General features: G+C 39.9%; 1 protein-coding gene across 9 annotated transcripts in view; it reads left to right on the top strand.

Annotated features, from left to right (window-relative positions):
- Positions 1 to 14,487, top strand: part of PCB (Pyruvate carboxylase) — a 194,496-nt gene that overhangs the window by 77,166 nt on the left and 102,843 nt on the right. For 6 of the 9 annotated variants that reach the window (XM_070083295.1, XM_070083287.1, XM_070083293.1 and 3 more), the window contains exons 2-4: positions 4,517 to 4,696; positions 9,438 to 9,614; positions 10,063 to 10,247. In XM_070083295.1, the coding sequence (XP_069939396.1) occupies positions 9,455 to 9,614; positions 10,063 to 10,247 (345 nt within the window). In that variant the 5' untranslated portion in view covers positions 4,517 to 4,696; positions 9,438 to 9,454. Of the gene's footprint in view, positions 1 to 4,505; positions 4,697 to 5,078; positions 5,169 to 9,437; positions 9,615 to 10,062; positions 10,248 to 14,487 lie in introns of all 9 variants that reach the window. The other 3 variants (XM_070083288.1, XM_070083291.1, XM_070083294.1) reach the window with 2 other exon arrangements.

Genomic DNA, 14,487 nt, shown 5'->3' with positions numbered 1-14,487 from the left:
TGAAGGGCTCTTGATCCAGAGAATTGAGACTTTCTCTTCTCTTGGATCAGATCTGATTGCCTTTCATCTTTCAAGGTGCTGTATGGCCCCTGCGGGCTCCTCCTCCCGTGAAACCCTCTTCGTGTGTGTATGGGGGGGGAGGGGTTCTGTCTCGCTTCCCCTCGGTAGTGGATGGAGTGTCCTGACCACAGTTCTGCCCACAGGATGGGTATGGGGTGCATAATAAACATATTAAACTAACGAACTATTCCAGGTATCGCTTCGCGTGAATAGCTATGCCTGTATAATTAAAAATAGCTACTTTACTCTGCTGCACCTCTCCTGCCATACGGTTTATAAGCTGCTTCTCTCATATGCCGTATTCTATTCAAGATTGATGGACTGACCACATCGACTCAAGGTTGAGGGACTGATTACCTCATTCTCCTCCTGTTCAAGTTTATCCTTTGTATGGACTGATGAAGCCACTGTGTGGCGAAACGTTTCCTCAATAAAGATACCCAAGAGTTGCACATGTCTAATTTAACAACATGTTGGTTCTTTAAACCACTCTCCCCGTCAACGACCACTCTCCCCGTCAACGACCACTCTCCCCGTCAACGACCACTCTCCCCGTCAACGACCACTCTCCCCGTCAACGACCACTCTCCCCGTCAACGACCACTCTCCCCGTCAACGACCACTCTCCCCGTCAACGACCACTCTCCCCCGTCACTTCCCATCAATGACCACCCTCTCCCGTCACTCTCCATCATTGGCTATTCTTCCCTGTCAGCTCTCCCACCCCCTTAAAATAAATATTATACTAGAAGGCTTAGTAACCCATGATAACTATTGGCTAATATTTACACTTAATGACAGTCGTTAACAAATATGTTCTCTAATGGTGTAAATATAAATAAGACAGTATTAATTCATATTTGAATACCTTCACAGACAGATATGGAAAATTTTCTAGGGTGTTACCTATATGTACCTCAACATTACATGCATACGAGTAATCTCATTGGGAGACAACTATATTGTTTACCGTAGTCACCCCGTGTACCATGTGAGAAAACTTAACCACCTCTGGTCACTGCAGGTGGCCCTTCGACACTCAGTCTCATCCATATCTATCCGAGACCAGTATAAATTGGATAGCACCCACAAGTACGGCGCTACTAATTAATTGTGGATTGTATAGATTATATTTAACTGAATGAAGGGGGGGGGATAGGTTGCACATGTATATATCCTTCAAGGAAAAAACACTTGTATATAATACCACCACTTAACAGATATTCTCTGGTGGTCACTTGATGTAGCTGGATCACCCATAACCTATCCAATTACAACATACCTAACTGGCCAGTATCAGTCTGCTATAACTAGAAGGGTTACTTAATTAACTGTGGGTGATTGATGCTCCTTATTTCCTCCATTCACCATCACATTTCGATGTCCTGCTACACCGACACGGTTCTTATTCCAGCAGGACCAGGTATCCGTTGGTTTGTCCCGGTTTAGAAGTCGTGACTCCGTAAAAACTTCACTGTCCTCGGGACAGGAACAACGAGGTAAACATGTGTTCACTTGGAGAACAACGACTTATTTCACTTCACGCATTCTCTTAACTTAGTGTTATTATCACTGATTACATTACAATTCACAAGACGATTTAATGTCTCATAATTATTATACACATTAGAGACCACTCCATTAAGATCTGAGACCGATGAGTGAGGATTAATTCACGGGTAATTTCCCCTGGACACACTCCATGGCAGCGCACCAGTCACCGCCGGTCCCACCATTATTCACTAATTTTACCACTTTATTACGGTGGTCCCATAAATCATGTTCCCTCACTCTTTACCAGGAACAGTTACGACATTTCCTAACCTGAACTTCAGCACCCATATCCAACACATAACCAAAAAAGTATCCAAAACGGTTGGGATCCTCTCCAAGATATGATACTGCGTGCCGCAAACTGCCCTTCTCACACTATACCATTCACTTATATATCCATACCTCACCTATGCTATCTGTGCTTGGGGTTCAACTGCAGCAACACACCTAAAGCCAATAATAACCCAACAAAAAGTCGCAGTAAGAATAATCACTAAATCCCATCCCTGGCAACACCCCCCCCCCCTAAACCTGTATTCCCTGGAACGCAGGAGGGAGAGATACATGATTATATACACCTGGAAAATCCTAGAGGGACTAGTACCGAACTTGCACACGAAAATCACCCACTACGAAAGCAAAAGACTTGGCAGACGATGCAACATCCCCCCAATGAAAAGCAGGGGTGTCACTAGCACGTTAAGAGACCATACAATAAGTGTCAGGGGCCCGAGACTGTTCAACTGCCTCCCAGCACACATAAGGGGGATTACCAACAGACCCCTGGCAGTCTTCAAGCTGGCACTGGACAAGCACCTAAAGTCAGTTCCGGATCAGCCGGGCTGTGGCTCGTATGTTGGTTTGCGTGCAGCCAGCAGCAACAGCCTGGTTGATCAGGCTCTGATCCACCAGGAGGCCTGGTCTCAGACCGGGCCGCGGGGGCGTTGACCCCCGGAACTCTCTCCAGGTAAACTCCAGTACATCCACACTTACTACTGTGCAATCTACATCTACAGGACCTTAAATTCCAATATTAACCTTGACCTAAAACGCTTTCTTGATAGTTGCGACAGAACCCACAGGCACAACACCAGACACAAACATCTCTGACATTCCCCGTGTCCGACTAAACCTTTACAAAAATTCAATGTATGTCAAAGGCCCTAAAATCTGGAACACCCTACCTGAGAACTCGAGAACTGCAGACACATTCATCACCTTCAAAACTACCATCAGAAAACATCTTATCTCCCTGATACACCCTGTCAACTAATAATACGAATACCACCTGGTGGTTAACACTTACACTCACTCACCCATTTAACCATAAACAGAAATATCAATCTCAATCTCAAAATAATGAATCTTAACTAGTCAAAAGTTGGCCTGTGATACTCCAATACTGAAACTATGTATAGTGCCAAAACAAAAGCATTCACATTGCTAAACTCACTAACTAGTATTTAGTCACTTAGCCATAATACCAACTTACCTCAAAATTTTGTAATATTTTAAACTTAAGATTTAATATAAGTCTGCCCGAAATGCCTAGCCATGCTAGGTGTTCTAGTGGTACACTCTGTAATTATTATTTTACTACATGTAAACCACACAATAACCAAATTCTGTAAACTCAGCATTGTAATCCTTATACCTGGAGTTTACCTGGAGAGAGTTTCGGGGGTCAACGCCCCCGCGGCCCGGTCTGTGACCAGGCCTCCTGGTGGATCAGCGCCTGATCAACCAGGCTGTTGCTGCTGGCTGCACGCAAACCAACGTACGAGCCACAGCCCGGCTGATCAGGAACTGACTTTAGGTGCTTGTCCAGTGCCAGCTTGAAGACTGCCAGGGGTCTGTTGGTAATCCCCCTTATGTGTGCTGGGAGGCAGTTGAACAGTCTCGGGCCCCTGACACTTATTGTATGGTCTCTTAACGTGCTAGTGACACCCCTGCTTTTCATTGGGGGGATGGTGCATTGTCTGCCAAGTCTTTTGCTTTCGTAGTGAGTGATTTTCGTGTGCAAGTTCGGTACTAGTCCCTCTAGGATTTTCCAGGTGTATATAATCATGTATCTCTCCCTTCTGCGTTCCAGGGAATACAGGTTTAGAAACCTCAAGCGCTCCCAGTAATTGAGGTGTTTTATCTCCGTTATGCACGCCGTGAAAGTTCTCTGTACATTTTCTAGGTCGGCAATTTCACCTGCCTTGAAAGGTGCTGTTAGAGTGCAGCAATATTCCAGCCTAGATAGAACAAGTGACCTGAAGAGTGTCATCATGGGCTTGGCCTCCCTAGTTTTGAAGGTTCTCATTATCCATCCTGTCATTTTTCTAGCAGATGTGATTGATACAATGGGAATAAACTTTGAATTGAATTTGAATTTAATTATGAAGTGAGGCCTATATTAATCCTTAGGCCGCCGTGAATGCCAATTTCCTGGTCCCATGTTTTCACAGCCTCTTAACTTCATTCAAAACACTTCCGCTCACCCCGATGCCCTCTCTCGACCTCTTCCCCGCACATCAGCGCAGACGCAGAGGGACCCTGTTGGTTCTATTCCATTTTCAAATGCATTTTTTGACCCAAATCAACACATTAAACACCTATTAGGCACTATAGCTTAGGAAGATTAAAATATTTTCCACAGATATTGAAGATTTTGATTTTGTAGACTTTCAAGCAGCACTTACAACAGATAATTCGAAACAATTTTCATTGCAGAAATAATGTTTTTGACTGCTGATTAAAACCTTTTAGATCTTCCAGCCATATTTTTTTTAAAGCTCTGTTAACACACAAAGCCAAGTATGAAGCAAGTTCTTTATGGAAGATAGAAATTTGATGAGTTTCCAGTTTCAATCAGCATATTAATCTAATGTCTTCAAAAAAAAAAGTTTAATTGCAGATAGTGGCACCAGAAACTAACTTTCAAGAGACTTGAAAGGTACTACATACCCACTGCCACCACTACTGCAGTACAAAAAATTTATTGGTTTCCCGACATAAAGGCAGTGGGCTACTACTGCTGGAAGTACTTGACAGTACTTCCCTCTCCACTATAGCCTGCACTGCTTTCCTCTCCCTGGTATGTACATACATTTTTATTCCATCTTGTATAATATTCTAATCACATTGATAATTTTTTAAACATTCCTTTGGTTTTATTTATTCTTATTCATATAATTTTTCTTCATTGTTTATTGGGAGCATAATAAAGTGGAACCTCAAATATCAAACTTAATCCGTTCCAGGAGCTAGTTCTAAATTCGAAAAGTCTGAAAATCGAAGCAATATTTCCCTTAAGAAATAATGGAAATACAATTAATCCGTTCCAGAAACTCAAAAATACTCACAAAAAAATGCATTTTGTAGAGATTAATTACAGTTTTACATACACATAACAAATACTATAGTGTTCAATTATGTATATAAATATAAAATAACATTTTTACTTACCTTTATTAAAGATTGGTGATGGTATTTGGAAGATAGGGAGGAGAAGAGAGGGAGTTGGGGTTAGTGTTTGGAAGGAGAATTCCCTTCCATGAGGACTTCAGGTAAAGCCCTCTCTGGGGTTACTTCCCTTCTGTCTTTTAATGCCACTAGGACCAGCTTGAGTCACTGGACCCCTGTCTCACAAAATAACTGTCCACAGTCCTCTGTTTCTGGCGTCTCTTTAACATTTCCTTAAAATAGGACATGGTTCTGTCATTGAACTAGTTCCAGGAGTTTTCTGTACCAGATCGGCATGCAACTTCCTTGCCTTTTTGCAAATAATTGTCTTTGAAACCCTGTCACCTGCCATCTCTATCTTTGATCCACATCAGCAACAACCTCTCAACCTCTTCAACTATTTGTGGTCTTTTTTTGGTTAGCATATTAACACCTTTTGCAACATCAGCTTCCTTGATTTGTTATTTTTTTGCCAGGATAGAACCAATGATCGACTTGTTATTCCCATACATCCTGGCAAGCTCAGCAAGTCTCCACCACTCTCATACCTCTGTATTATTTCCTTTTTATTTATTTATTTATTTATTTATTTATTTATTTATTTATTTATTTCCAATTTGAGCACACATACAGAGGTACAAAAAAATACAGATAAGAGCAGCATGCCAAAGCCACTTATACTATGCATAGCATTACGGGCTGGCTTAAAATTAACTTAAGATTAACTAAGCAATGATGAAATCAGTGATAAAACATTAATGAAAACAGATTACTATAAATCACAAGTGAGTATTACAAAGACAGGTCATATGGTTGCTTGTATTGTTGTACATTCAGTCATATGAAGGATTCTGTTAGGTAGTGTATTTAAAAAATAATAAAGTTAGATTCGGTTTTAGGTTTAACATTTATGTGATATAATTGTGAGAAACATTTAAGATATACAATTTATAAGGTTCAGTTATTCAGTATTTATTTGGTTTTGGGTGAGTAAGTGATCTTTGAGAAGAGACTTGAATTTATAAACAGGTAGTGTTTCTTTTATATTTACAGGTAATGAATTCCAGATTTTAGGGCCTTTTATGTGCATTGAGTTTTTGCATAGTGTGAGATGGACACGAGGAACATCAAAGAGTGATCTGTGCCTTGTGTTATGGTCATGTGTTCTGTTGAGGTTGGCAAGGAGATGTTTGAGGGGAGGGTTAATATCAGAGTTAAGTGTTCTATGTATGTAATAGGTGCAGTAATAAGTATGGATGTTTTGTATGGTGAGTAGGTTTAGTGTATTGAATATTGGTGGAGTGTGCTGCCTGTAGTGAGAATTTGTTATCATTCTAACTGCAGCCTTTTGTTGGGTAATTAGTGGTCTGAGATGGTTAATTGTTGTTGAGCCCCATGCACAAATTCCATAGGTGAGATAGGGGTAAATAAGAGAGTGATATAGGGCCAAGAGGGCTGACTGTGGAACATAGTACCGCATCTTCGATAGTATGCCTACAGTCTTGGAAATTTTCTTAGAAATTTGTTGTATATGTGTATGAAATTTGAGTCTTATTATCAAGGTGGATTCCTAAGAATTTTCCCTTCTTCACATCTATGGTGTTTCTCACTTTATTTACCACAGGGGTACCACTAGCAAGTTTCTTTGGTCCCATGGTAGCTTATTTCACAGTCCCACAGGCACTAAACACAATGAAATAATAGTAAATGTTTGAATGAGAGCGCAGGTTAGTGTTCACTCAAGCTTGATATCAACAAAGCCAGACTGGCTCACAGCGCCTGCGCGGGGACGCGGACAGAGCGGGCTGGTGGACAGGTCCGGTACTGGCGGTCCGAAAATAGGGGCGCATTCGATAATAGGGACCAAGTTGGTTTGAAAAAAGGATTCTCTTTTTGAAACATTCAATAAGTGATACGTTTGAAATTTGAGGTTCCACTGCATTAATAATGCCAGTAAATTTTGAATAGAATGATAGATTAAGACACATACTTTACTTCAGCATGATACAATGTACAGAGGTAAATGACATTTTGGTGTGCATGCAGAAAGCCCAAATAATATGCAGAGCATTTCGGGCAAACTTTAAGACAATCTTAAGATTAATAAGGCATTGAGTACTTTTAAATAGTCTTTTAGGTGGTTGTAGAAATAAATTTAGGAGTTACAATGAATACGAGAGAATTGAATATCCTATTACATGCTATATAGCTATATATAGTTATTTTCATATAGTCGGACTTGAGTCCTGGAAATGGGAAGTACAATGCCTGCACTTTAAAGGAGGGGTTTGGGATATTGGCAGTTTGAAGGGATATGTTCTGTATCTTTATGTGTATGCTTCTAAACTGTTGTATTCTGAGCACCTCTGCAAAAACAGTGATAATGTGTGAGTGTGGTGAAAGTGTTGAATGATGATGAAAGTATTTTCTTTTTGGGGATTTTCTTTCTTTTTTTGGGTCACCCTGCCTTGGTGGGAGATGGCCGATTTGTTGAAAAAAAAAATATATAACTTTTATTGTAGGTAGTAGGTTGGTAGACAGCAACTGCCCAGGGAGGTACTACCGTCCTGCCAAGTGAGTGTAAAACGAAAGCCTGTAATTGTTTTACATGATGGTAGGATTGCTGGTGTCTTTTGTCTCTCATAAATATGCAAGATTACAGGTACGTCTTGCTACTTCTACTTACACTTAGGTCACACTATACATACGTGTACAAGCATATACAGTGGACCCCCACTTAACGATCACCTCCCAATGCGACCAATTATGTAAGCGTATTTATGTAAGTGCGTTTGTACGTGTATGTTTGGGGGTCTGGAATGGACTAATCTACTTCACAATATTCCTTATGGGAACAAATTCGGTCAGTACTGGCACCTGAACATACTTCTGGAATGAAAAAATATTGTTAACGGGGGGTCCACTGTATATACACACCCCTCTGGGTTTTCTTCTATTTTCTCTCTAATTCTTGTTTATATCCTCTTATCTCCATGGGGAAGTGGAACAGAATTCTTCCTCTGTAAGCCATGCGTGTCGTAAGAGGCGACTAAAATGCCGGGAGCAAGGGGCTAGTAACCCCTTCTGTATATATTACTAAATTTAAAAGGAGAAACTTTAGATTTTTCTTTTTGGCCACCCCACCTTAGTGGGATACAGCTGGTACGTTGAAAGAAGAATATAGCTTTTATAGAGTTTAATTGTTTTAAGAATTATGTGATGTGGACACTGCTTTAATGGTAGTGAGGATTACAGATATTGAGCCTAAGATTACAGCCTCTCCTCACTTAATGATGGAGTTCCGTTCCTAAGACCACGTTGTTAAATGAATTCTTCGCTAAGTGAAGAGCATACTATAATGGTAGTGAATTTGTGTCAATCATCTTTGATATTATTTTAATGTCACCTTTGCACCATTTATAACATTTCTGGTATATTTTTAAATGTTTATACTGTAGATTGAAATAAACAGAATAGAGGAAATCAGCTCGAGTATACATTATTTAGATATGAATGCTGGTCAGAGAGCCCGTCATAAGTCCAAGGCGTCGGTAAGCAAGTGCGTCGCTAAGTGAGAAGAGGCCGTACGTATGTTGTTTTCCATATGTTTGTGACAATGAAAATATGGATATATAGTTTCCACATATTTTGCTGATGTTTTGATATGATTGGGAGAGTTTTTTTTTTTTTTAACAGTACTTTTGAAGTTGCTGGCTGAGAGTGGTTCTGGAGATATTGTAAAAGATAATGAAGTTCTTAATTGTGCAGGACATGTATTTTGAGGAATTTTTCCTGTTACTAATTTTGTCATAATAGATAAAATAATTGAATGAAATTTGGAATTGGTTAAATCACATTTTGTTAGAAAGACAAAGAAGAAAATGGTGAGGTGTTGTGGAATGCTTTTAGAAAGAAAGAGGAGTCTGTAAACTTTGTTTTACCTCTTTTCATCTTTATAACCTGAAAAGATTTAATGTAGTTTGAACCAAGCTTATATGGCATTTTGGGGGGCAGGACAATAATCAGGCAATTTGGTTGTATTTTTAACATGTATAAAACATTGTAGACATAGTATTGTACTATATTTTAAAAATTTTGTTGAAGAGCTGGTAGACTCCTGTTCTTTAAGTACATTTTTAATGAAATTAAGACACATGTGCAACATCTGGGTATCTTTATTGTAGACGTTTCGCCATCCAGTGGCTTTATCAATACAAATTCCAGGACATAACTTGAAGACAGTAGGACTATGTAAAGAAGATGAGGTAATTAGTCCCTCAACCTTGGAGTAGGTGCGAAGAACACCATAGTCGTGGAGATTTTTAATGCATATTTTTTTGCTTGCCTTAAGTAATTTTCTCTTCATTTTACAGAGTTGTGATTAATAAAGATGTTGGGAGCTCACTTGACCCGGTTGGGGGTGACCTCGGCACACCACATAGTTCACCCTCGCTATGTGCTAACCAAAGCGATGCAAATCACACGAATGGCACATTCCTCCTCTAGCATAGAATATCAACCCATCAAATCTGTTCTAGTTGCTAATAGAGGTATGTCACTGACAGTTACTTACATATGCATTTCAGTCTGAAATATAATTTAACAGATTGTAAGTATCTTCTTAGAAAAAAATAGCATTTAAGTGGTTTTTACAATGTAAAACTTCCCAAGTGCTGAGTCACCTTACCCAGCTGATTGGAGGATTTTTCTCAGTGAAAATAACTAGTACATGAGAAGTTTTTACAATGTAAAAGTTCCTCCTCCCCTAATGCTGGACCACCTTAGTGCAGTAGTTTGATTTAAATGTTTCATGCATAGGGGCAGGGACTACTTCTCTTGGAGGTATGCCACTGGCTAAGAACCCAGCATCTCTTGCGTATACATGATGGGGATATTTCCCCTTTCTTTTAAATTTGCTTACGTTTTTAATCATTACTTTGAAAAATAACACTTTCCTCAGCTATAATTTTTCTAGCACTCATAATATTAATTTTGCAGGTGAAATTGCTATAAGAGTCTTTAGAGCCTGCACAGAATTAGGCATTCGATCTGTTGCTGTATACAGTGAGCAAGATAAAATGCACATGCATAGACAAAAGGCAGATGAATCGTACATCATTGGGCAAGGCCTTGCACCCGTAGATGCTTACCTATGTATCCCTGAAATTATCCGTGTGGCCAAGGTAAGAGAGAGTTTGTACACGTGACTAGGAATATTGACAGGATGTAAGCAGAAGTACCTCATAAAAACAAGTCGTTATTGTAGGGAAGGCATTGTTTGGTATGAGTTTTTATCCGTTAGTTACAAGGAATATAATACAGTAAAGTACTATATTTTTTTTTTTTTTTTTTTTTTTTTTTCTCTCTCTCCAACAAGTCGGCCGTCTCCCACCGAGGCAGGGTGACCCAAAAAAGAAAGAAAATCCCCAAAAAGAAAATACTTCAATCATCATTCAACACTTTCACCACACTCACACATTATCACTGCTTTTGCAGAGGTGCTCAGAATACAACAGCTTAGAAGCATATACGTATAAAGATACACAACATATCCCTCCAAACTCCCAATATCCCAAACCCCTCCTTTAAAGTGTAGGCATTGTACTTCCCATTTCCAGGACTCGAGTCCGACTATATGAAAATAACCGGTTTCCCTGAATCTCTTCACTAAATATTACCCTGCTCACACTCCAACAGATTGTCAGGTCCCAAGTATCATTCGTCTCCATTCACTCCTATCTAACACGCTCATGCACGCTTGCTGGAAGTCCAAGCCCCTCGCCCACAAAACCTCCTTTACCCCCTCTTTCCAACCATTTCGAGGACGACCCCTACCCCTCTTTCCTTCCCCTATAGATTTATATGCTTTCCATGTCATTCTACTTTGATCCATTCTCTCTAAATGACCAAACCACCTCAACAACCCCTCTTCTACCCTCTGACTAATGCTTTTATTAACTCCACACCTTCTCCGAATTTTCTGCATAATATTTACACCACACATTGCCCTTAAACAGGACATCTCCACTGCCTCCAACCGTCTCCTCGCTGCTGCATTTACCACCCAAGCTTCACATCCATATAAGAGTGTTGGTACTACTGTACTTTCATACATTCCCTTCTTTGCCTCCATAGATAACGTTTTTTGACTCCACTTATACCTCAACGCACCACTCACCTTTTTTCCCTCATCAATTCTATGATTAACCTCATCCTTCATAAATCCATCCGCCGACACTTCAACTCCCAAGTATCTGAAAGCATTCACTTCTTCCATACTCCTCCTCCCCAATTTGATATCCAATTTTTCTTTATCTAAATCATTTGATACCCTCATCACCTTACTCTTTTCTATGTTCACTTTCAACTTTCTACCTTTACACACATTCTCAAACTCGTCCACTAACCTTCGCAATTTTTCTTTAGAATCTCCCATAAGCACAGTATCATCAGCAAAAAGTAACTGTGTCAATTCCCATTTTGAATTTGATACCCCATAATTTAATCCCACCCCTCTCCTGAACACCCTAGCATTTACTTCTTTTACAACCCCATCTATAAATATATTAAACAACCATGGTGACATTACACATCCCTGTCTAAGACAGGGATTTTTTTTTTTTTTTTTTCAACAAGTCGGCCGTCTCCCACCGAGGCAGGGTGACCCAAAAAAAAGAAAGAAAATCCCCAAAAAGAAAATACATTCATCATCATTCAACACTTTCACCACACTCGCACATTATCACTGTTTTTGCAGAGGTGCTCAGAATACAACAGTCTAGAAGCATACACATATAAAGATACACAACATATCCCTCCAAACTGCCAATATCCCAAACCCCTCCTTTAAAGTGCAGGCATTGTACTTCCCATTTCCAGGACTCAAGTCCGACTATATGAAAATAACCGGTTTCCCTGAATCCCTTCACTAAATATTACCCTGCTCACACTCCAACAGATCGTCAGGTCCCAAGTACCATTCGTCTCCATTCACACCTATCTAACACGCTCACGCACGCTTGCTGGAAGTCCAAGCCCCTTGCCCACAAAACCTCCTTTACCCCCTCTCTCCAACCCTTTCGAGGACGACCCCTACCCCGCCTTCCTTCCCCTATAGATTTATATGCTTTCCATGTCATTCTACTTTGATCCATTCTCTCTAAATGACCAAACCACCTCAACAACCCCTCTTCTGCCCTCTGACTAATACTTTTATTAACTCCACACCTTCTCCTAATTTCCACACTCCGAATTTTCTGCATAATATTTACACCACACATTGCCCTTAAACAGGACATCTCCACTGCCTCCAACCGTCTCCTCGCTGCTGCATTTACCACCCAAGCTTCACACCCATATAAGAGTGTTGGTACTACTATACTTTCATACATTCCCTTCTTTGCCTCCATAGATAACGTTTTTTGACTCCACATATACCTCAATGCACCACTCACCTTTTTTCCCTCATCAATTCTATGATTAACCTCATCCTTCATAAATCCATCCGCCGACACGTCAACTCCCAAGTATCTGAAAACATTCACTTCTTCCATACTCCTCCTCCCCAATTTGATATCCAATTTTTCTTTATCTAAATCATTTGACACCCTCATCACCTTACTCTTTTCTATGTTCACTTTCAACTTTCTACCTTTACACACATTCCCAAACTCATCCACTAACCTTTGCAATTTTTCTTTAGAATCTCCCATAAGCACAGTATCATCAGCAAAAAGTAACTGTGTCAATTCCCATTTTGAATTTGATTCCCCAAAATTTAATCCCACCCCTCTCCCGAACACCCTAGCATTTACTTCCTTTACAACCCCATCTATAAATATATTAAACAACCATGGTGACATTACACATCCCTGTCTAAGACCTACTTTTACCGGGAAGTAGTCTCCCTCTCTTCTACACACCCTAACCTGAGCCTCACTATCCTCATAAAAACTCTTTACAGCATTTAATAACTTACCACCTATTCCATATACTTGCAACATCTGCCACATTGCTCCTCTATCCACTCTATCATATGCCTTTTCTAAATCCATAAATGCAATAAAAACTTCCCTATCTTTATCTAAATACTGTTCACATATATGCTTCAATGTAAACACCTGATCTACACATCCCCTACCCACTCTGAAACCTCCTTGCTCATCCGCAATCCTACATTCTGTCTTATCTCTAATTCTTTCAATTATAACCCTACCGTACACTTTTCCTGGTATACTCAGTAAGCTTATTCCTCTATAATTTTTACAGTCTTTTGTCCCCTTTCCCTTTATATAAAGGGACTATACATGCTCTCCGCCAATCCCTAGGTACCTTCCCCTCTTTCATACATTTATTAAATAAAAGTACCAACCACTCCAACACTATATCCCCCCCTGCTTTTAACATTTCTGTCATGATCCCATCAGTTCCAGCTGCTTTACCCCCTTTCATTTTACGTAATGCCTCACCTACCTCCCCCACACTTACATTCTGCTCTTCTTCACTCCTAAAAGACAGGGATGTGTTTAATATATTTATAATGTCACTATGCTCTTTACAGCATTTAGTAACTTACCACCTATTCCATATACTTGCAACATCTGCCACATTGCTCCTCTATCCACTCTATCATATGCCTTTTCTAAATCCATAAATGCAATAAAAACTTCCCTACCTTTATCTAAATACTGTTCACATATATGCTTCAATGTAAACACTTGATCTACACATCTCCTACCCACTCTGAAGCCTTCTTGCTCATCTGCAATTCTACATTCTGTCTTATCTCTAATTCTTTCAATTATAACCCTACCGTATACTTTTCCTGGTATACTCAGTAAACTTATTCCTCTATAATTTTTACAGTCTCTTTTGTCCCCTTTCCCTTTATATAAAGGGACTATACATGCTCTCTGCCAATCCCTAGGTACCTTCCCCTCTTTAATACATTTATTAAACAAAAGTACCAACCACTCCAACACTATATCCCCCCCCTGCTTTTAACATTTCTGTCATGATCCCATCAGTTCCAGCTGCTTTACCCCCTTTCATTCTACGTAATGCCTCACGTACCTCCACCACACTTGCATTCTGCTCTTCTTCACTCTTAAAAGATGGTATACCTCCCTGGCCAGTGCATGAAATTACCGCCTCCCTTTCTTCCTCAACATTTAAAAGTTCATCAAAATATTCTCGCCATCTACCTAATACCTCCCTCTCCCCATCTACTAACTCCCCTACTCTGTTTTTAACTGACAAATCCATACTTTCCCTAGGCTTTCTTAACTTGTTTAACTCATTCCAAAACTTTTTCTTATTTTCATTAAAATTTCTTGACAGTGCCTCTCCCACTCTTTCATCTGCTCTCCTTTTGCACTCTCACCACACTCTTCACCTTTCTTTTACTCTCCATATACTCTGCTC

Source organism: Cherax quadricarinatus, chromosome 9 (assembly GCF_038502225.1).
Source record: "Cherax quadricarinatus isolate ZL_2023a chromosome 9, ASM3850222v1, whole genome shotgun sequence".
NCBI lineage: Eukaryota > Metazoa > Arthropoda > Malacostraca > Decapoda > Parastacidae > Cherax > Cherax quadricarinatus.
This window is presented reverse-complemented; position numbering and strand designations above follow the sequence as displayed.